We start from the raw sequence: 21257 nt of genomic DNA on the forward strand, positions 1-21257 counted from the left end.
ATTGACAAGCAGACTTAAAAGCATGAAATGAAGTTTTTAAGAACATGAGCACCAAATAAGGGTATATATTCAAAGAAATTTAGGGGTATGGTGTTCACTGTTCTTTTCATGAGACGTTCTTACCAAATGATTGTTCAATTGAAATTAATCATTTGATTTCATTAAAGAGGCGACAAGGAACAAGCCTAGTTGACTGATTAGGCAGGGCTTAAAGGGCAAGTTGTGCTAGGGAAATTGCAAAGAAACAGATTATAAAATTTTAAGTGGCATTCCGGTTTACCAGTGGAATGAAGAGTTCATGTCCCGTCAATACATTCACTCCCACAGAGCACAGTCTCCAAAACGAAACTATTTAATCCCCCCGAATACTTATCTAGTGTCTCTTCTAAATAATGTTATCGTACCAAGTGTGGAGAGGGTGATGGAAATGATGTTGGAGGAAGAGACACGGAAATGAAATGGACACAGCTACTGTTTTTAAAATTGGAGTAGATTTCTTTCACTTAGTAATATGCATTTAAGAGACTTCCATGTCTTTCCATAGCTCAAGAGCTCATTTCTTTTTAGTACTGAATAATATTCCATTGTTTGCATGTACCACAGTTTGTTTATACATTCACCTATTCAAGGATATCTTGGTTACTTCCAAGTTTGGGCAATTATGAGTAAACCTTCTGTAAACATGCGTATGCATGTTTTTGTGTGGACATAAATTTTCAACTCCTCTGAGTAAATACCAAGGAGCAGGATCGCCGGATTGTATGGTAGATGTATGTTTAGTTTTGTAAGAAACCACCCGTCTTCCCAAGTGGCTGTACCATTTTGCAATCGCAGGAGCAATGTATGAGATTTCTGGTTGCACCACATTCTCGTCAGCATTTGGTATTGTCAGTGTTCCAGATTTTGGCCCTTCTAATAGGTGGTACTGGTATCTCATTGTTGTTTTATTTTGCATTTCTCTTATGACATATAATGTGCAGCATCTTTTCATATGCTTATTTGCCATCTGTACATCTTCTTTCTGCTGAGGTCTTTGGCCTCTTTTTTAATCAGGTTGTTTTTTTGTTGTTGTTGTCGAATTTTAACTGTTCTTTGCATATTTTGGATATTGGTCCTTTATCAGATGTGTCTTTTGCAAATATTTTCTTCCAGTGTGTGGTTTGTCTTCTTATTCTCTTGAAAGTGTCTGCGGCCCCTGGGTGACTCAGTCAGTTAAGCGTCCAGCTCTTGGTTTCGGCTCTGATCATGATCTCATGGTTGGTTCATGAGTTTGAGCCCCATGTAAGGCTCTGCGCCTGACAGCATGGAGCCTGCTTGGGATTCTCTGTCTCCCTCTCTCTCTGCCCTTGGCCTACTCACACTCACTCTCTCAAAAATAAATAAATAACCATTTTGAAAAAGTGTCTTTTGCAGAGCAGAAGTTTCCATTTTAACACAGTCCAACTTACCAAATATTGTTTCCATGAATTGTGCCTTTGGTGTTGTGTCTAAAAAGTCATTGCCATAGCCAAGGTCATCTGGGTTTTTTTCCCATGTTATCTTCTGGGAGTTTATTAACTTTGTGTTTTACCTTTGGATTTGTGATCCATTTTGAGTTAATTTTGCGAAAAGTGTAAGATCTGTCTGTTACTAGATTGTTGTGGGTTTTGGGTTTTTTTTGCCTGTCGATGTACCATTGTTCCAGTACAATGTGTTGAGAAGGAAACTATCTCTGCTCCACTATGTTGCCTTTGTTTCTTTGTAAAAATTCAGTCAGCTGTATTCATGTGGGTCTTTCTGGGCTCCCTATTTTGTTCCATTGATCTGTTTGTCTATTGTTTTCACCAATACCACAATGTCTTGATTACTGTGGCTTTATAGTAAGTCTTGAAGTCAAGTAGGTAACATCAGTTACACAACTTTGTTCTCCTTCAATATTGTTTTGGCTATTCTGGGTCTTAGGCCGCTTCATATAAAATTGAGAATCATGGGGTGTCTGGGTGGCTCAGCTGACTCCACATTTTCAAGATGTCAGGTCTTCTTCCTAACTTGAACTATGGATCCAGTGCAATCCCATTCAGTGTCCCAGTAAGTTATTTTATGGAAATCAAAAAACTGAGTCTAAAGTTTTTGGTTTTCTTTCAAGTTTATTTATTTGTTCATCTATCTATCTATCTATCTATTTACTTATTGAGAGAGTGAAAGAGAAAGAGTGGGAGAGGGGCAGAAAGAGAGGGAGAAAGAAAATCCCAAGCAGACTCCAAGCTGTCAGCTCAGAGCCCAGTGTGTGACTCCATCTCATGAACCTGTGAAATCATGACCTGAGCCAAAGTCAAGAGTCAAACACTTAACCAACTGAGCTATCCAGGCATCTCAGGATTTCATTCTTTGTGTTTGTTTGTTTTATTAAGTTCTTTTTTTTTTTAATGTTTTTTCTTTCTTTCTTTCTTTTTATTTTTTTTTATTTTTGAGAGAGAGACACAGAGTACAAGTAGGGGAAAGGCAGAGAGAGAGGGAGACACAGAATCTGAAGCAGGCTCCAGGCTCTGAGCTGTCAGCACAGAGCCCGACGCAGGGCTGAAACTAGTGAACCACGAGATCATGACCTGAGCTGAAGTCGAACACTTAACCAACTGAGCCACCCAGGCAGCCCAGTATTTTATTCTTTATAGATAATCCTGTCATGTTCAAACAGAATTTTAGGTCTTTCCTTTCTTTTCTTGTCTTGTTATATTAGCTAGTATTTCTAGCTAATATTGCAGAGGAGTAGTGAGAGGGAACATTTCTACCTTGTTTCTGATCTTAGTGGGAAAGCTTTGGGTTTTTCGGCATTTCAGTATGTTGTTAGTTGTGGGTTTTTTGGTAGACATTCTTTATCAAGTTAAGGAAGTTCTTCTGTATTCCTAGTTTATTGAAAGTTTTTAAATCATGAAAAACTGTTGGATTTGGTCAAATGATTTTTTTGCATTTATTGACATGACCATGGGAGTTTTCATTTCTAACCTGTTGGTATGATGGACTAAATTAATTGATTTTCAAATATTAACACTCCTTGCATATCTGTAATAAATCCTAATTGGTCATGACGGATAAAAATTCTTTTTATTAATGTTTGTATTAAATTTACTAATATATCCTTAAGCATTTTTGTATCTATATTTATGAGAGATGTTGGTCTATAGTTGTCTTTTCTTGTAATGTCTTTGTCTGGTTTTGGTATAAGGGTAATGCTGTACTTACAGAATGAATTAAAAAGGAATTAGTCATCTTAATGGTAGATGATATCAAATTTTAACCATCAAATGAGTATTTTTGTTTTCGAAATACAGACCACTATTCTTTTGTTTGTTAACACATTCTTTTTAGAGACAGCCAAGATATAAATACAATTAAAACTATGTTCAGGGACACCTGGCTGGCTCTGTTGATGGAACATATGACTCTTGATCTCAAGGTTGTGAATTCAAGCCCCACATTGGGTGTAAAGATTTCTTCTTTCTTTCTTTCTTTCTTTCTTTCTTTCTTTCTTTCTTTCTTCCTTTTTTTATGTTTATCTGTTCATTTGAGAGAGAGAGCACTCTCACACACTAGTGAGGAAGGGGCAGAGAGAGAGGGAGGGAGAGAGAATCCTAAGCAGAGTGTAGAGCCTGATGCAGAGCTCACTTTCATGACTGTGAGATCACGACCTGAGGGGAAATCAAGAGCCCACTGCTTAACCAACTGAGCCACCCAGGTGCCCCCAAAATAAAATCTTAAAAACAAACAAACAAACAAAAAACAAAACCAAGAAACTGTTCGGTTCTATTTTTTTTTTTAAATTTTTTTTTTTTTTAATTTATTTTTGGGACAGAGAGAGACAGAGCATGAACGGGGGAGGGGCAGAGAGAGAGGGAGACACAGAATCGGAAACAGGCTCCAGGCTCTGAGCCATCAGCCCAGAGCCCGACGCAGGGCTCGAACTCCCGGACCGCGAGATCGTGACCTGGCTGAAGTCGGACGCTTAACCGACTGCACCACCCAGGCGCCCCTCGGTTCTATTTGAATTCTTAGCAATTACTGCCTGATCAGCACCCATTTATGCAGTTCTCTCAACAAACATTTATTGATCATTTACAGTGTATCAGATAATCAGAATATTGAGCCAAATAAGGTGTACTCACGGTTTTCAGGAAGCTCACAATGTATTTGGGAGATAAATTTGTAAACCAATAATAGCAAAGCATTTTTAAAGTAATATACACAATAATATGGGATGATAATAGATTTGTCTATGCTAAATACATTTAGAAAGTGTCCACTTTGAAACTGGCGACAGACTTAAACATAAAATTAGAAGTCCTAACAGATATTTACCAAAAACACACATTTCAAGACACTTACTTAGGAGTATAGCCGATAGCATTAAAGAGTATGGATAACAAGTCCTCAAAAGTATGTGCTTACAAATTAAGTGGTAATAGCCTAGGCTATTACTACAGGTGTTTTTGTTTTATTTTGTTTTGTTTTAATGTCAGAGGGTTTGGTTGGCTGATTAGATGGAGCTTCAGAGATGGGTGGTGCCAGTGAAACAGACACAAGACTGATTGTACATTTCTTTAATTGGCTTTATGCTTTACCAATAAAAAATAAAGCTTCAGGAATGCTAGTATACTTGTGAACTTTGAATACATTAAGGAATGATTCTTGGGAAATAAAGGAAACTGTATTACCTTAATCAAGTTAATCAAGCCACACCCATGTATATCCCTAAAAGAAGTTTCTTTTCTAGGGATAGTTTTTGAGACATCTATGAATCACTACCTTTATTAACAAAGCGCTTCTATAATCATGTTGTAGAATTTACTAATTAAGGCGGTACCTGCCTGGCTGCGTCCGGTGGAGCATACAACTATTGATCTCAGGGTTGTGAGTTTGAGCCCCACATTGAGCATAGAGATTACTTAGGAATAAATAAGGGCGCCTGAGTGGTTTTGTCCGCTAAGCATCTGACTTCAGCTCAGGTCATGATCTCACGGTTTGGGAGTTCAGGCCCCACATTGGACTCTGTGCTGACAGCTCAGAGCCTGGAGCCTGCTTCGGATTCTATGTCTCCCTCTCTGTCTGCCCCTCCCCCACTTGTGTTCTGTCTCTCTCTCTCTCTCTCTCTCTCTCAAAACTAAAAACAAACAGAAAAAAATACCAAAAAAATAAAAAACATTTTTTGTTCACCTATTTGATAGGCATTGTGGACATAAAGGTAAATAAAATCTCTGCCCTCAGAGTGCTCACAAATTAGAAGGGTAAGCAAATATGTAAACAACTAATTGCTATGGGATTTTAGTAAGTAATATAATATAGGTATGTTTGAGATAGATTGTGACCCGAAGGAAACCTTATCTTCTTTGGTTTGTCTGTGAAGGTTTCACAAGGGGGAAGAGATACTGGTTATTGTATGCATGACCACTAGTTAGCCAGTTGGGAAGGATATTCAAGATGAAAGAGTACAGAAGAATGAGTCTCCGATAACATAGTATTATGGGCCGAATTGTGTTCCCCCAAAATTCATACGGAAGTCCGAACCCCCAGTACCTCAGAGTGTGATCGTATTAGGAGACAGGGCCTTGAAAGAAGTGAGGAAGTTAAAATGAGGCCTTTAGGGTCAGGCCTAATCTAATCCTACTGATGTCCTTATAAGAACAGGAAATGTGGGCATTCAGGAGCCACCAGGAATGTATACACACAGAGAAAAGGGCCATCTACAAGTCGAGGAGAGAGTCCATAGGAGAAACACAACCTGTCAACCCCTTGACGTTGGACACCCAGCCTCCAGAAGTGTAAAAATAAATTTCTGTTGCTCAAGCCATCCAGTCTGTGGTGAATAGTTACAGCAGCCTTTGATGTGTGTATTTTCACACCACCAAGCAACTCCTCAATTCTCAGCTGAGGATAACAGAATGCCCTTCCCAATTCAATTTAGCTCTGATACAATCCAGCCGAGATAGCAGCAGATGTCACAGATTAAAGGCTCAGCCTCCCTCTCCCTCCGCTTCAGACACCAGTGGCAAACCCAGGTCGTCAACTGCCGTAGATTAGAGGTTCCAACAGCCCCCTCCTTGGATTTGATTAATTTGCTACAGCACCTCACAGACCTCAAAGAAACATTTAGTCACGTTTATCAGTTTATTATAAAGGATATAATAAAGCATACCGATGAAAAGGTACACGGGGCCTGTTCAAACCCTGACAGTTGGCTCAGGTTGGCCTGGGCAAGGAGGAGATATACTTACCGTGCGGCTAGTGTGACTGAGGAGTTTAATTATTAATTTCATCCCATTTTAATTCATTTAAGTTTGTATTTAAAATCTGAAGAAGTGTTGGGGCACCTGGCTGGCTCAGTCAGTAAAGCATGCAACTCGTGATCTTGGGTGTTGATTTCAAGTCCTATGTTGGGCATAGAGATTACATTAAGAAAGAAAGGAAAGAAAGGAAGGAAGGAAGGAAGGAAGGAAGGAAGGAAGGAAGAAAGAAAGAAAGAAAGAAAGAAAGAAGCAATTTTTAAAAAGTGAAGCAGTGTAAAAATATTAGAAGTACTACAAAATGTATTTATTAAACGCAACTTCATCATTTCACCTCAGTCGTTGAAAATTTAGTGTCCCAATTAAGATATGCTGTAAATGCAAAATACAGATTGCATTTTAAAGATCTAGTACCAGGGGCGCCTGGGTGGCTCAGTCAGTTAGGCGGCCGACTTTTGCTCAGGTCATGATCTCATAGCTTGAAGGCTCGTGGGTTCAAGCCCCACGTCTGGCTCTGTGCTGACAGCTCAGGGCCTGGAACCTGCTTCCAATTCTGTGTCTCCCTCTGTCTCTGCTACTCCCCCGCTCATGCTCTGTCTCTCTCTCTCTCTCTCCCTCTCTCTCTCAAAAATAAATAAATTAAAAGATAAAAAAATAAACAAAGATCTAGTACCAAAAAAAAGAGAGAGAAAGTACCTCATTAATAACTTTTATATTGGGGCGCCTGGGTGGCACAGTCGGTTAAGCGTCCGACTTCAGCCAGGTCACAATCTCACGGTCCGGGAGTTCGAGCCCCGTGTCGGGCTCTGGGCTGATGGCTCGGAGCCTGGAGCCCGTTTCCGATTCTGTGTCTCCCTCTCTCTCTGCCCCTCCCCCGTTCATGCTCTGTCTCTCTCTGTCCCAAAAATAAATAAACATTAAAAAAAAAATAATAACTTTTATATTAATTACAGGTTGCAATGGTAATATTTGGCATATGTATATATTAGGTTAAATAAAATATAGTATTGAAATTAACTCATTTCTTTTCACTTTTTTTAAACGGGACTACTGGAAATTTTTAAATTTCATATGTGGCTCACATGTTTCTCTTGGACAGCACTGATCTAGACTTTATTCAACAAGCATTGAAGATATTTGAGTAGGAGAATGATCCGATTAAGATTTCGATTTAGTGTAATTCATCTCAGCACTGGTGTGGGATGGAGTGATTTTTTTTTTTTTTTCAACGTTTATTTATTTTTGGGACAGAGAGAGACAGAGCATGAACGGGGGAGGGGCAGAGAGAGAGGGAGACACAGAATCGGAAACAGGCTCCAGGCTCCGAGCCATCAGCTCAGAGCCCGACGCGGGGCTCGAACTCCCAGACCGCGAGATCGTGACCTGGCTGAAGTCGGACGCTTAACCGACTGCGCCACCCAGGCGCCCCGGATGGAGTGATTTTTAAAGGAAATCTGAGGAGGGGAGAGTGGTAAGGGTCTGAGAGCTGGGATTAGGTGCTTCAGGATCAGCTAGAGTGATGAATGGTTGCAACCCAGTTTAGACCAGAAAATCAACATTTCTCAAATTTTTTCTTTCTTTACCCTGTGTTTTCTTTGGTGCTTTTGGATTCCAAATGAACTCTGACTGCACTTAACGTGGTAGAGGAAGATTAGAAAATAACATGCTGCAACAAAAGTTGTTCTTTATGAGGAAAATTACAAATACAAAGCAAAGAGTAGAATTAACTCTGGCAATCTTTAGCCTTTAGCTATTTGGTGAGCCTTGAAATGCCATTTACACTGGCCTGTGAAAGAAGCAGTTTTTTTCTCTGTCTGTAACTCTACGTGTTTCAAACCCGTATTTCTCGATGTCAGGATTTTTTGGTTTGTTTTCCCACTGAGTTATCGCAGTAGCAAACAGCCTCCCACAGACTAGCAAGAAGCTAGGATTGAGATTTGTGGTCTGCAGATAGCTGTATTTGGATTTAGGAGACTTCAGGCCATTATTTCGTTCATTACTTTCTTCTTAGCAGACCTACATTAAACCATGAGGTGGGAATTTAGTAACATTTCTCCCCAGTCTATTCCATTTTCATATGTATCCACCACATTTCCTCTTTTGTTTTCAGTAAAGGTGGAAGAACGTCCCACAGCAATCCAATGATACAGGATACATGTTTTATTTACCTTGGTGGCCTTCCCTAGCTTAATCACCAAATTAATCACCAGAGCTTGTAACTCCTAACTAGAGTTGGGAATCTAGTGGGACCTACTCTCAAAGTGCATCGAAGACCCCAATCAACCAACCAATCTCCCCAAAACATACCAACGCAGAGATGTATTGAGCAACTGTTATCTATTGCCCAGGGTGCGGATTACCTAATGGATGTCTGTTACTCTGGGGGACAAGCCCAGCACTGACTGGTTTCGGGTCAGGAGTTTATTAGGTCCCTCGTCCCCAAGAAGTATGTGTCTCAATATGTCAGCACACTTTTACATTCTTGAGATTCAGTTGAATTCCAGTTGTAACCTTTAAAAAAAAAAAAGTACATATATTGCCACAAGTAGAATGTTCTCTGTTCCTGTGGCTTACCTTTTTTTAAGGTAATTTTCTCAGACTGAGTTAGCCAGACAAAATATGTTTCACATCTCTCTCCCTTTCGCCCTCCCTCCTTTTTCCCCAAGAAGGAAATATTCTACAAAATTATTTCCAAAACTTAACCTGCAGTCTTATCTTTCTCCATAGCTGTTTCACACGTGTTTATTTGGGACACATAAATCCTGCGCCTTCACGATTACATTTGTTATTTCATTAACCATTGGGCAAATAATTACTGGGGCAAAAACTGTGTTCTGGAATTATGCCGGAGCCTGCTCTGAGTAAATGAGGGGGGTAATACAGACCTACTTTTTACTTTTATTTGTGCCATTTGCCCTTGCAAAACATTGAAGAATAATCATGCTAAGCCTAAGGAGAAGGAGAAAGAAAAGATAAAGTGATTTAGAGCCAAGAGTGACACTGTGAGACAAATAATAAATAAAAGCAAAGATAAGAAATAAGATAAATGGGAATGCAAACTGCTGCAGCCATTCTGAAGAACAGTATGGAGGTTCCTTAAAAAAGTGAAAATAGAACTACCCTACGACCCCGCAATTACACTACTAGGTATTTATCTAAGGTGTGCTGTTTCGAAGGGGCACAGGCACCCCCGTGTTTATAGAAGCACTATCAACAATAGCCAAAGTATGGAAAGAGCCCAAGTGTCCATCGATGGATGAATGGATAGATGTGGTATATATATACAATGGAGTATTACTCGGCAATCAAAAAGAATGAAATCTTGCCATTCGCAACTACATGGATAGAACTAGAGGGTACTAGGGGCGCCTGGGTGGCTCAGTCGGTTGAGCGTCTGACTTCGGCTCAGGTCATGATCTCACAGTCCATTGAGTTCTAGCCCCGTGTCAGGCTCTGTGCTGACAGCTCAGAGCCTGGAGCCTGCTTCGGATTCTGTGTGTGTGTGTGTCTCTCTCTCTCTCTGCCCCTCCCCTGCTCATGCTCTGTCTCTCTCTGTCTCAAAAATAAATGAAAACATTAAAAAAAGAAGAAGATGTGGTATATATATACAATGGAGTTATTACTCAGCCATCAAAAAGAATGAAATCTTGCTGTTTGCAACTACGTGGATGGAACTAGAGGGTATTACGCTAAGCAAAATTAGTCAGAGAAAGATAAATATCATATGACTTCACTCATATGAGGACTTTAAGATGAACATAAGGGAAGGAAAGCAAAAATAATATAAAAACAAGGAGGGGGATAAAACATAAGAGAGTCTTAAATATAGAGAACAAACAGAGGGTTGCTGGAGGGGTTGTGGGAGGGGGGATGGGGTAAATGGGTAAGGGGCATTGAGGAATCTATCCTGAAATCGTTGTTGCACTATATGCTAACTAACTTGGATGTAAATTTAAAAATAAATAAATTTTAAAAAAAGATGAAGCAGCAACGTAATTTTTCAAAACCAAAATAATAATAATAATAATAATAATAACATAAAAACACAGAGGGAGGCAAAACCATAAGAGACTCTTAAATGCAGAGAACAAACTGAGGGCTGATGGGGGTGGGGGTTGGGGGCAGGGAAAATGGGTGATGGACATTGAGGAGGGCACTTGTTTGGATGAGCACTGGGTGTTGTACGTAAGTGATGAATTACTGGGTTCTACTCCTGAAACCAATACTACACTGTATGTTAACTAACTTGAATTAAAATGAATAAATTTAAGAAAGAAAGAAAGAAAGAAAGAAAGAAAGAAAGAAAGAAAGAAAAAGGAAGGAAGGAAGGAAGGAAGGAAGGAAGGAAGGAAGGAAGAAAGGAAGAAAGGAAGAACGCAGAAAAGACCAGAGAAAAACAGGGCATCATGGTCCTCTTACTCTAAGTTGCAAGGTCCAGCCATGAGCCTCATGTAGCTGTTGAGTATTTACGTGTAGCTCATGCACCTGAAGAGCTGAATTGTTCGTTTTTATTCATTTAAAATATTTTCCGATCAAACACAACTTTGTTGTTTTGATAGACACCATATTACTTTAACTATAGAACATTTAGAGCCTAAAATGGAGATGTATGCTAAATGTGAAATATACACTGAATTTCAAAGACTTCTTAGGGGAAAAAAAAGTAAACTACCTTAGTAATAATTGTTAGATGGACGTCATACTGAAATGATATTATTTTGGCTATAGTGGGTCAAATAAAATAATTACTTTTAAATTAATCCCTCTCGTTTCTTTAAAAATTTTTAATGTGGCTACTGGCAAATTTTATATTACATAAGTGCTTGGACTCTATTTCCATTGGACCTCGCTGCCATACAGGATATTCTTTGTCCTTTGGCTGCTCAATTCAGTTGCTGTGGTAACTAAAGGGGCCTCTAGGCTCAGTGTTTCCTGGAAGGACCCGGAGTGAGTGGGGGGAAGGGAGGTGTGACCTCAGGGAAGGTTTTCTTGGATGTCACGTTTCACTCATACTCGGTTCTCTCAGCTAACAGTTGGATTTAGAAAATATCCTCGCTGTAAAAAAGAGAGAGACATCATACTCTGGTTTGTTTCAGGTCCAGTAGCATCAGTTTGAATTCTATGCCCTCAACCAAAACCCCAAAGAGAGATGCACTTTCCCGGGTTTACCGACTAGAAACATTATGTCCATTTACTCCTCTATCACTGCGCACCCTCTTCCCCCATAGTGAAGGGGTTGCTAGGCTACAAATTAATGGGCATTAGGAATTTGACCAGTGTTATTCACCCCCCAACACACACACCACCAGCAAAGCCTCGATACTATCTCTCCCCCAACTCTTTAATCAGAACTAAATTGTTTTCTTTGTTTACTCTCACCCTGGAGCCTCTTCTCTCTCTCTCCTCTTATTATCCTTCCATCTTCCTCTGTTCACATTTTTCTTATCTGTTTTTCCTACTCATCTTGGTCAATTGTCTCCTATGGCTTAGAAATCGGATACTTATCTCACTCTTTTCTTTCAAGAAATTCACAGTCCGTAATTAATAGGCTATTGATCATTCTCTCCAGTGTGTAAGAATCAGTTGGGCTTGTCCCTTTTTAACAAACATGGTAAGTGGAAGAAGGGAAATGCTATGAATTCCTTAAAAGCCAGGAAGTTTTTTGCCCTACATACTGATGAGTCCCCAACTTCTTGGAGAGCATCTGACGTCTACTGCGTGTGCAGCAAATACGTGTTTAACCGAATTTGGTAATTGTTCCATCTGTAGACGCTACAAACCTGAGAGTAGAGGCAAAACATTGTAGAATGGGTAGGATTCAGAATGGGTGGTATGGTGAATGCCGTGTTAAGGAGTTTGGATCCTGTCCCATAGGCAGTTGATTTTTTCCTTCCTGCACCCTGGGGAAGTTGGTCTGGCTCCCAGATACTCAGGTTTTCTCCCTCCTGGGAGAGATTGTACTAATCCGAGGACAAGGAGAGCCAAAACCTTGTCCAGTTCTTCCCTTGTTTGCGTTTCTTCTCTCAAACTGCCCTTCCTTCCCCTTCAAGATTGTAGACCTAGCCTGTAATCAAAAAGCAGCTGATAAATTCATAGCATTGTGCATCTTTCTGCTTACACTCCTTCAAGCAACCTTAACTCTCAGATAGTAGCACCCAGTCAACTTTGCCTTATATAAATAGCATTTGTTCTCCCTTTATAGATTAATTTAATTCCCAGCAGATGCGAGAGCAAAAATTAAAGTGTATTTGCCCTCCCTCCAGCCTTTTCTGGTAGCATTTTGTCTGTGAAACTAAGAGGCTATATAGCGGCTATTAGAAGAGGGAAGGAGGACGAGCTAAAAAAACGGAGTGGGGAGGGTGAAGGATGTGGTTTTGAAACAAGGGGAGGGAGGGAGTTGTCGTCTAGGGTGGGGGTAGAATTTGAGGTCACAAAATTCCGAGAGGTCACGGGATCACTAGGGGCGGGTGTGGGGTGGGGCTGGGGGGGCGGGGGGCTTGTCTCCCTTGCAGGCTCCACCCTTTGCAGAGATTATAAATAAGTAAGCCGGCGAGCTCTAACGGTGAGAGTGAGGGGGACATGTGGAGCGGTCCTGGGGACCTGGAGAAAAACTTGCTGCCCAGAAGGACATTTTGGAGGTTTTGCTGACTGTAAGAGGTGGCTTTGGGATCCCACTCCTAGATCTTTATTGAAGACTGGAAAAGAATTAAATTAGGGCCATGGGGACACATAAGGTAAGAGATGATACGATTATCAATTATTTTTGCGCCTGCGGGGCACACTCAGAAAGGCCGAACTCAGTGGTAATGACTGTGCTGGGTTTTATTCTAAGTCATCTAGCCATCTTCAGGCCTTTTCGCTTCTCCAGCCTGCAGTGCCACAATTTGGCCACTACTCTGGATGTTAGAGCCTATCAAGGATTCATCCCCGTCCCGCTCACCTTTCCGTCGTAGGGAGAGACACCGGGAGAAGTTGTGTGTGTTTCTCAGGGGGTTTTTTGTGTGTGTTTTTGTTTTGTTACATAATCACATGCACTGAGGATGCGAGGATGAAATGGTTGAGTGTTAAGGCTGCCTGGCTCTGTTGATGACAAGCGTGGGTCTCTGAGCGAGCGCAAAGATTCCTCTGGAAGCATTAGACCTTGAAAAGGCCTGGGATTGGTTTGGGGGCCTGGGTCAGTGTTCAGCCATCTGCTCTATAACCTATAGGAGTTCCTGGATACTAAGGAGATAGAATTCCCGTGGCCCTTATTCTGATTGCGATTGTGAGTGCACGATACATTAATAGGTCATCGTGTGTTGTGTATGCAATATTTGCAAGGAGAAAAGCATCATCACCAAGGTAAACTTACTTGAAAATAAATGAAAATAAGAGAAGGGATGAAGATGGGGGGGGGCGGGGAGGAAAAGGCCCTCAGGATAGTAAATGATGAGGTGAGGCAGAAAAGAAGAGGTGCTTACTGATGGGAAAAGGATTAAGCAGAAAGAGCTGTGTACGGGGCGGGAGGGGGGCGGGCGGGGGCACTCGGGTACTTAGGCCTAGTTGCCTAGGGTACAAGGTCAGCTTGGAGAACGGAAACTCCTAGCCAGCCACTCAGTCTAATCGGACAGGGAGGGGGTTCAAGGAAAGGAAGGACTGGGAGAGCGCTGCAGAAGATGTCTTCAGGCTTAACAATTAGGCTTACCTCGAGCTGGAAATTTCAGGTAACACTTGAATTACTCCAGCAAGGTGAAAGACGACTCCCTCCTCCCCACCTTGTCTCCCCAGTGTTGGGATGGAAGGGAGCTAGTGCACGCCCCCTGCTGGGTGGGGGCAGCGGTACGTTATCAAGTAAACAGGAAGAATTTCAAATCGGACCTGGATACCTGTGGGTAGATGCTGTAGATTACATTATCTCGAGAGATAAGAACAGCCCAGTGATGAGGACACCACCACCACAACTCTGGGCTTCAGTGGGATCTGCGGTACAGGAGAGACACTGTTTCCAAAATAATCCACTTCCAGGAAGCCCCAGGTCTCTGCTTGCTTTTATCTGGGGCAGTTTTTTTTTGAATACTTTCAAACCAATTAACCCAGGTCCCCTTAACTTTCTTCCCATAGTATCTTGCCACTTCTCCCAAGTTTACGTAATGGTCTGCACATCTCTGGATAAGTTCTTCAGTACAACCTGTTGTTTTGTGTTCCCCATTCGTTACCTAAATGTCATTAAGTTTTTGTTCTTTGCATACTGCTCATAGCCAAGTGCTCCTAGTACTCAATCGAGAGTTTTAAGGACTGTTTTTTTTTCCCTTCTCTCCCTCCCCACTCCAGGTCACGGCGCCGCTGATCTTTGCCATCTCCATCGCTACGATAGGCTCTTTCCAGTTTGGCTACAACACGGGAGTCATCAATGCTCCCGAGATGGTGAGTGCCGGAAGCTAGAGTTAAGGGTTAGAATTTGGAATAGGGAAATTATTCCTTGAAGTAGGGTTTCAAGAGTGAAGAATTTCAGTCAAACTTGGTGCCTAGCTCGGCTAAGGCTGAAGAGGCAGAATGACGGTGGGGCAGTCTATAGCTGAATCATTAAAGCAAAAAACTCAGTTGCTCCTTAAACCCGTGACTGGACCCGTTCTCCTCTCACCCTGTCGTGATGGTGGGAAAATGGGGAGGTGGGGGGTTCTTGGGAGGACTGGGGTAGTCACTGAATATTGGTGCTACTACCTACTGGGATTTTCAGGACAAATCAAGCTTGTTCTTTTCGGAGCTGCCATTAACTCCAGTATGTTTTGGGTCTCTTCCAATCCCATCTGTTCACTCACTGGATTCTCTACCTATAAAGGAATCGTAATGCTGTTTTCTTAGGGAGGAGAAGATCGCCCATATTTGTCCCTTCTCTCATTCAAGTGTAACAGTCTGCCTGCCCACCCACCATTTTAATTTGCAGATCATAAAGGACTTTCTCAACAACACTTTGAATAACACACACAACAACCCTCGCGATGAGGTGTTACTCACTTCCCTCTGGTCTTTGGCCGTGGCCATCTTCTCCGTCGGTGGTATGATTGGCTCCTTCTCCGTTGGACTCTTTGTCAACCGCTTTGGCAGGTATTGACTAGAAACTGGGCAAAGAAGGAGGCTATGCTGGTTGCATTGAGAACAGGTATTGAGAATCAGGATGGAGAGGCTATGGGGCGCCTGGGTGGCCCGTTAAGCGTCCTCCTCAGGTTAAGATCTCATGGTTCCTGAGTTTGAGCCCCACGTCCGGGCTTCCTACTGCTGTCAGCACAATGCCTGCTTTGGGAGGACCCTCTGTCCTTCTCTCTCTGCCCTTCCCCCGCTCGTTTTCTCTCTCTCTCTCTCTCTCTCTCTCTCTCTCTCTCTAAGTAAATAAAAACTTAAAAAAAAAAAAAAAAGGGAGGGGGAGGAGGTAAGGATGTATTTGAATGAGAGCATTCCCCAATCTGATCAAGGCAAGCTTAGTCCAACAGGCACTGAATAGGACTGCCCTTGCTTGAAGCCGTGTTGCCCGTCAAGAGATTAGCCTTTGGCAGGCCAGCATAAGCTAATTCAGGATTCCCTAATAAAGTGCACTGTGGAATTTCCCAGAAACCTGCTTATATTCACAAGGTCAGAAGTTGTTTGCTTTTCTTAAAAACTTTGCGGTCTCGTGCAGATGTTTGCATTATTTTACAAAGCCGGATCGGGAGGAAACGTTTTGTAATCCTTGGTCTGTGGCACATGTGGACAATGGCCAAATAACTGAACTGACATTCCCGCCTCCCCCAAAAGAAAATCGAATCTCCTCATTCTGTGCTAACTTGATTAAAATGTCTTAGCAGAATACTTCCAGTATTCTGGTGAAGGAACCATTTCATCTGCTAATGAGATGTCCTGGAAACACAAATGGAATTCAACTTTTTAAAAAATTAAAGCAACCGGTTTTATTTGATCATTGTTTGGCTTGCATTGTCGAGGGCACCTTGTGTCAACTAAAGTCACTGAAATTTTAGTGTGGACCTCCCAATTCACGTGACTTTCTTCCAATTGTTCTTTTCTTGAGAGAAAGAACCTCTCTCCTGAGAGAGGTGGGGACCCAGGGAAAGGAATGCAGAGAAAGGCAAAAGAGAGAATGAGGGATGGTTTGGGATGTACCTTTAAGATCTCCCCAGGATTTCAAAGCTCCCCTGGGTAATTCCAGTGGGCCTTCCGAGGGGAGAATCTAGATTTGGTTCTTCCCAACATCTGCGGTAATTTTTCAGTGTTAACCTCTTACCTTGTCATCCTTTAGCTGTTCCAGTGGCTTTGCCTCCCACATCTAACACACAAATGCGGCAATTTATTATTTTATTCTGGCTCTCGATACTAATTGTCGACGGCCTCCCCACAGGTTAGCCTTAGAGAAGGCAAACTGCAAGGCGGTCTGCTTTTTACAAATAGAAAAACATGTGTCTGAACTCTATCTTTGTTATTTGTTGGTGACATCTAAGCAGTTACGTTATAACAAGACTCCGTAAGAAGCATACAGAGATCAGTACTGGTCCAAAACTTTCTCTAGAATGTGTTGGACCAGCTGTAGCAGAATTGCCCAGGGCGGTGGTTCTCAAACCTTCTCTTTGAATGAAATCACCTGGACTGCTTTGGGGATCAGATTGCTGGGCTCCACCCTAATGATGCAATAAATTGGGTGGATGGGACAATTTTAATTTGTTGCAGATCTCTAGCTGATGCTGTTAGTCTGTGGCCAACTTTGGGAACTACTGGCCTTTGTGGTTACTGCGATTCTGGCTACAGCTGGGGCTTAGGAGAATCTTAAACAAGTTCTCTAGGTGATTTTATGCACACAGAGGTGTAAGAACTGCCGATCCTGGTTATCCCAGCTAGAAATGTTCTGATAACAGAAAAAGGAAAAGTTAGACCAAAAAGAGAAGGTACATAATAAGGCTGGAGAAGGGTGAAAAGACAAGGAAAGAAGGAGAGAGACTGGGCCTATTTTGCTAATTTCTCTTGTGTTTTCATTTAACCTTTCAGGCGCAATTCGATGCTCATCGTCAACCTGTTGGCTGTCGCTGGTGGCTGCCTTATGGGGTTCTGCAAAATAGCCAAGTCGGTTGAAATGCTGATCCTGGGCCGATTGATTATCGGCCTCTTCTGCGGCCTCTGCACAGGTTTTGTGCCCATGTACATTGGCGAGATCTCGCCTACCGCCCTGCGGGGGGCCTTTGGCACTCTCAACCAGCTGGGCATCGTCGTCGGGATTCTCGTGGCTCAGGTACTTCCTGAATGTCAGTTTCATGGCTCCCTAAATGAGTTAACATAAAGTAGTCCTGAATCTCTGGCACGCATTCAACTACGTAAGTTTCAGGTATCATTACTACAACTCACAGACAGCTTCGGAAGCAAGGGAGGGTAGAGAAAGGGGAAGAAACAAGAGTTTTTCTTTTCCTGTGGTAAAAGCACGGAGGGTTTTCCGAATTTCGTTTTTAATCCACCGTGGCTCGGAAAGGATGAGATTTATGGTAGCCTCTTTGCCTGGCTTCCAGATCTTTGGCCTGAAAGTCATCCTGGGGACAGAAGAGCTTTGGCCCCTGCTGTTGGGCTTCACCATCATTCCTGCGATCCTACAAAGCGCAGCCCTTCCCTTCTGCCCGGAGAGTCCTCGATTCTTGCTCATTAACAGAAAGGAAGAGGAGAACGCCAAGGACAGTGAGTATCCCTCACACCCTCACTGTAGGAATTTTAGGGCTGCGGTTTGTTTCAGGACGAGGGTGTTGGGTCTGTCCTCTCCTTTCCCTTGCCCCTCAGAACCCGAGTGAAGGGTTTCCTGATGGCTCTCATGTCAGAAACTTTCTTTCTTCTCTCTTTCTTTTTTTGTTTTTTAAATTATTTTTAATGTTTATTTTTAAGAGAGAGAGCGTGCGCACGCACAATCAGGGGAGGGGCAGAGGGAGAGGGAGACACAGAATCCGAAGCAGGCTGTCAGCACAGAACCCGATGCCGGGCTCAAACTCATGAGCTGTGAGTTCATGTATGGCCTGAGCCTAAGTCGGACGCTCAGCTGGCTGAGCCACCCAGGCATCCCTCAATTCGACCCCTAAAGAATGATGTGAGAGTTAAAAAGGCGGGAGGGGCTGAGTGTCCGACTTCATGTCATGATCTCGTGGTTTGTGAGTTCAAGCCCCACATCGGCTCGCTGTTGTCAGCCTGTCAGTGCAGAGCCTCTGTCCCCCCTCTCTCTGCCCCACCCCCCCTCTCAAAAATAAATAAACACTTAAAAAAAAATTAAGAGAGAAGCCGATTAAGGCACGGATGCTAGCCAAGGCTCGTCTCGAGTGGCTTCTTCCCAGCTGTTACGGGGAAAATGACCTTAGGTCAGCACCTTAACCTTATCCTTGGTTTGCTTGTTTTACCAGTCCTCCAGCGATTGTGGGGCACCCCGGATGTGACTCAGGACATCCAGGAGATGAAAGATGAGAGTGCTAGGATGGCACAAGAAAAGCAACCCACGGTGCTGGAGCTCTTCAGATCGCCCAGCTACCAGCAGCCCATTATCATTTCCATCATGCTCCAGCTCTCCCAGCAGCTCTCTGGAATCAACGCGGTGAGTATCTGCTCCACGTCTGAGGGGGCCCACGTTGCACTTAACTCCCCTGACCGCGGTGCCAGGTGCTGGCGTGGTCACCCCACAATGCTCGCCACATGGCAGCCACTCCAAAGTGTTGGTTATCCAGGCTCTGACTTAGTGTTGGTTTTTATTTCCTTATTACTAGAGTTCATTTATTTAAGTAATCTCTACACCCGACGTGGGGCTCGAACTCACAACTCTGAGATCAAGAGTCCAAACGCTCCCCTGACTGAGCCAGCCAGGCGCCCCTGTTTTATTGCTTTAAGATTCTGTCTGCAGCACATGTTTTCCATGTGGAAAAATGAAATAAATTCAAACAAAAAATTCATCACCTTTAGTCTTGGAACTTGTGGTTCACATTTGTCCTCTTCCAAATTTTTTTCAGTATATAGGACATTACAAATTTATCTACTTTTCATTAATCCTCTTTCTGACCCACTAATTTTTTATTGCTGGTTGTCTTTAACTTTGGTCTATCTTTTTTTTAATTTTTATTTATTTTGAGAGCGAGAGAGAGAGAGAGAGAGAGAGAGTGCATGAAGGGCAAAGAAGAAGGAGACAATCCCAAGCAGGCTCTGCGAGGTCAGCGCAGAGCCCGATGCAGGGCTCGAACCCAGAAACCATGAGATCATGACCCAAGCTGAAATCAAGAGTCAGACACTTAACCAGCTGTGCCACCCAGGTGCCCCTAACTCTGCTCAGTCTTATCTCGTGTCATCAAAGATAATGTAAGCCATACAACTAAAGTAGATCCAAGAATTTACTGCTGTGGCTTTTTTTTCCCAGGACTTTACAGTCTAGAAAGCATGGTAAAGCCCAGGGGAATAATGAGGCAATCCATTCAAGAGGTATACATGTACTATTCTATATGTATGTTTACAACTAGAATAGTGACTCTGATCGTTTAAAGTGGGGAGCAAAATGGAAGCTGACAGTTGGCAGGTAACTTATATTCTATGCATGTAATCACCTTTCAGCATTTGAGTCTTCAGTGTGGTAAGAGAGGGTATTTATTCCCCTACCTTCTATCCGTTTGCAGATAAAATATTTGTAATTGAGACATACTGCTGTCCTGCCTCTTTAAATTTCAGATGAATGCCTTAAGAGCTTCTGACCAGTCTTTTCTTTCTTTCTTTTTTTTTAATGTGTATTTATTTTTGAGAGAGAGAGCTAGGGAGGGGCGGTGGGGGTGGGGGGATTACTTAGAGCCGAAGCAGGCTCCACGCTGACAGCAGAGGGCCCTGCACTGGGCTCGAACTTACAAACTATGATCACAACCTGAGCCAAAGTCGGACGCTCAATCAACTGAGCCCCCCCCCCCCCCCAAGCCTCTCTCATCACTCTCTGATCAATATGATTAGATCATTTTATTTTATTTTATTTTTTTATTATTATTTTTTTAAAATTTTTTAACGTTTATTTATTTTTGAGACAGAGAGAGACAGAGAATGAACAGGGGAGGGGCAGAGAGAGAGGGAGACACAGAGTCCGAAACAGTCTCCAGGCTCTGAGCGGTCAGCACAGAGCCTGACGCGGGGCTCAAACTCACGGACCGTGAGATCATGACCTGAGCCGAAGTCGGACGCTTAACCGACCAAGCCACCCAGGCGCCCCATGATTAGATCATTTTATAGCAAGTTCGCCTTTGGCCTTTTCTCTGCAACACGCCAAGAAGGTTACTTGTATCTGAAATAGCAGTGCTTCTCATGCAGGGTTAGAGGATGTAATATCAGAAATTGGGAGGAAAGGTAGTTCAGTGAATCTCGTTCTCAAATTTTGTCGCTTTAAAAATCACTGCAGGGGCACCTGGCTGGCTCAGTTGTATAACATGCAACTCTTGATCTTGGGGTTGTAAGTTCAAGCCCCACGCTGGTTATAGAGGTTACTTAAAAAAAATATATATATATATATGTATATTTGTATGTGTGTACATATATATATATATATATTTTTTTTTTTAATTAAAAAAAAAAAATCACTGTAGTAAAATACACTCTGAAGACTTTCCAGAACAGCAGGGCTGGGACTAGAGTGAGGCATCGAGGTGCAAGTCAGTAGTCCTAAGCATGAGCGCCTCCTTAAATTCTGCACCCTAGGTGCCTCACTCGCACCCAGCATGCATAATTTAGGCTCCAATGCGGGCCCTGTGAAGCAGGATCAGAAAAAGCCCACTCTTGGAAAAATTACAAATGATAAATTAGCACTCTGCAGTACAGACTCCTCCCACTTCAGGAAATGATGTGTGAAAACACTTTTTCAACCTACATTTGAGTAAATGGTGTTTTCTAATTTCCTTAGAAAAGGCAGAGGGTCAGAGGTTGGGTAGTGTTTACCTAGCAGAGTAAAACTGCTTGAGGGTGAGATGATGTACGAGTTAGCTTGAATCCCGCTTGATAGCAGCA

At 42.6% G+C, this 21257-nt stretch overlaps 1 protein-coding gene across 6 annotated transcripts in view; it reads left to right on the forward strand.

Annotated features, from left to right (window-relative positions):
- The window catches only part of SLC2A3 (solute carrier family 2 member 3), a 90726-nt gene that overhangs the window by 62273 nt on the left and 7196 nt on the right, over nucleotides 1–21257 (forward strand). For 5 of the 6 annotated variants that reach the window (XM_043563554.1, XM_043563557.1, XM_043563555.1 and 2 more), the window contains 5 exons: nucleotides 14565–14657; nucleotides 15178–15338; nucleotides 17262–17502; nucleotides 17774–17936; nucleotides 18644–18831. In XM_043563554.1, the coding sequence (XP_043419489.1) occupies nucleotides 14565–14657; nucleotides 15178–15338; nucleotides 17262–17502; nucleotides 17774–17936; nucleotides 18644–18831 (846 nt within the window). Of the gene's footprint in view, nucleotides 1–12785; nucleotides 12989–14564; nucleotides 14658–15177; nucleotides 15339–17261; nucleotides 17503–17773; nucleotides 17937–18643; nucleotides 18832–21257 lie in introns of those variants that run through there. The other variant, XM_043563559.1, reaches the window with a different exon arrangement.

Source organism: Prionailurus bengalensis, chromosome B4 (assembly GCF_016509475.1).
Source record: "Prionailurus bengalensis isolate Pbe53 chromosome B4, Fcat_Pben_1.1_paternal_pri, whole genome shotgun sequence".
Lineage (NCBI taxonomy): Eukaryota > Metazoa > Chordata > Mammalia > Carnivora > Felidae > Prionailurus > Prionailurus bengalensis.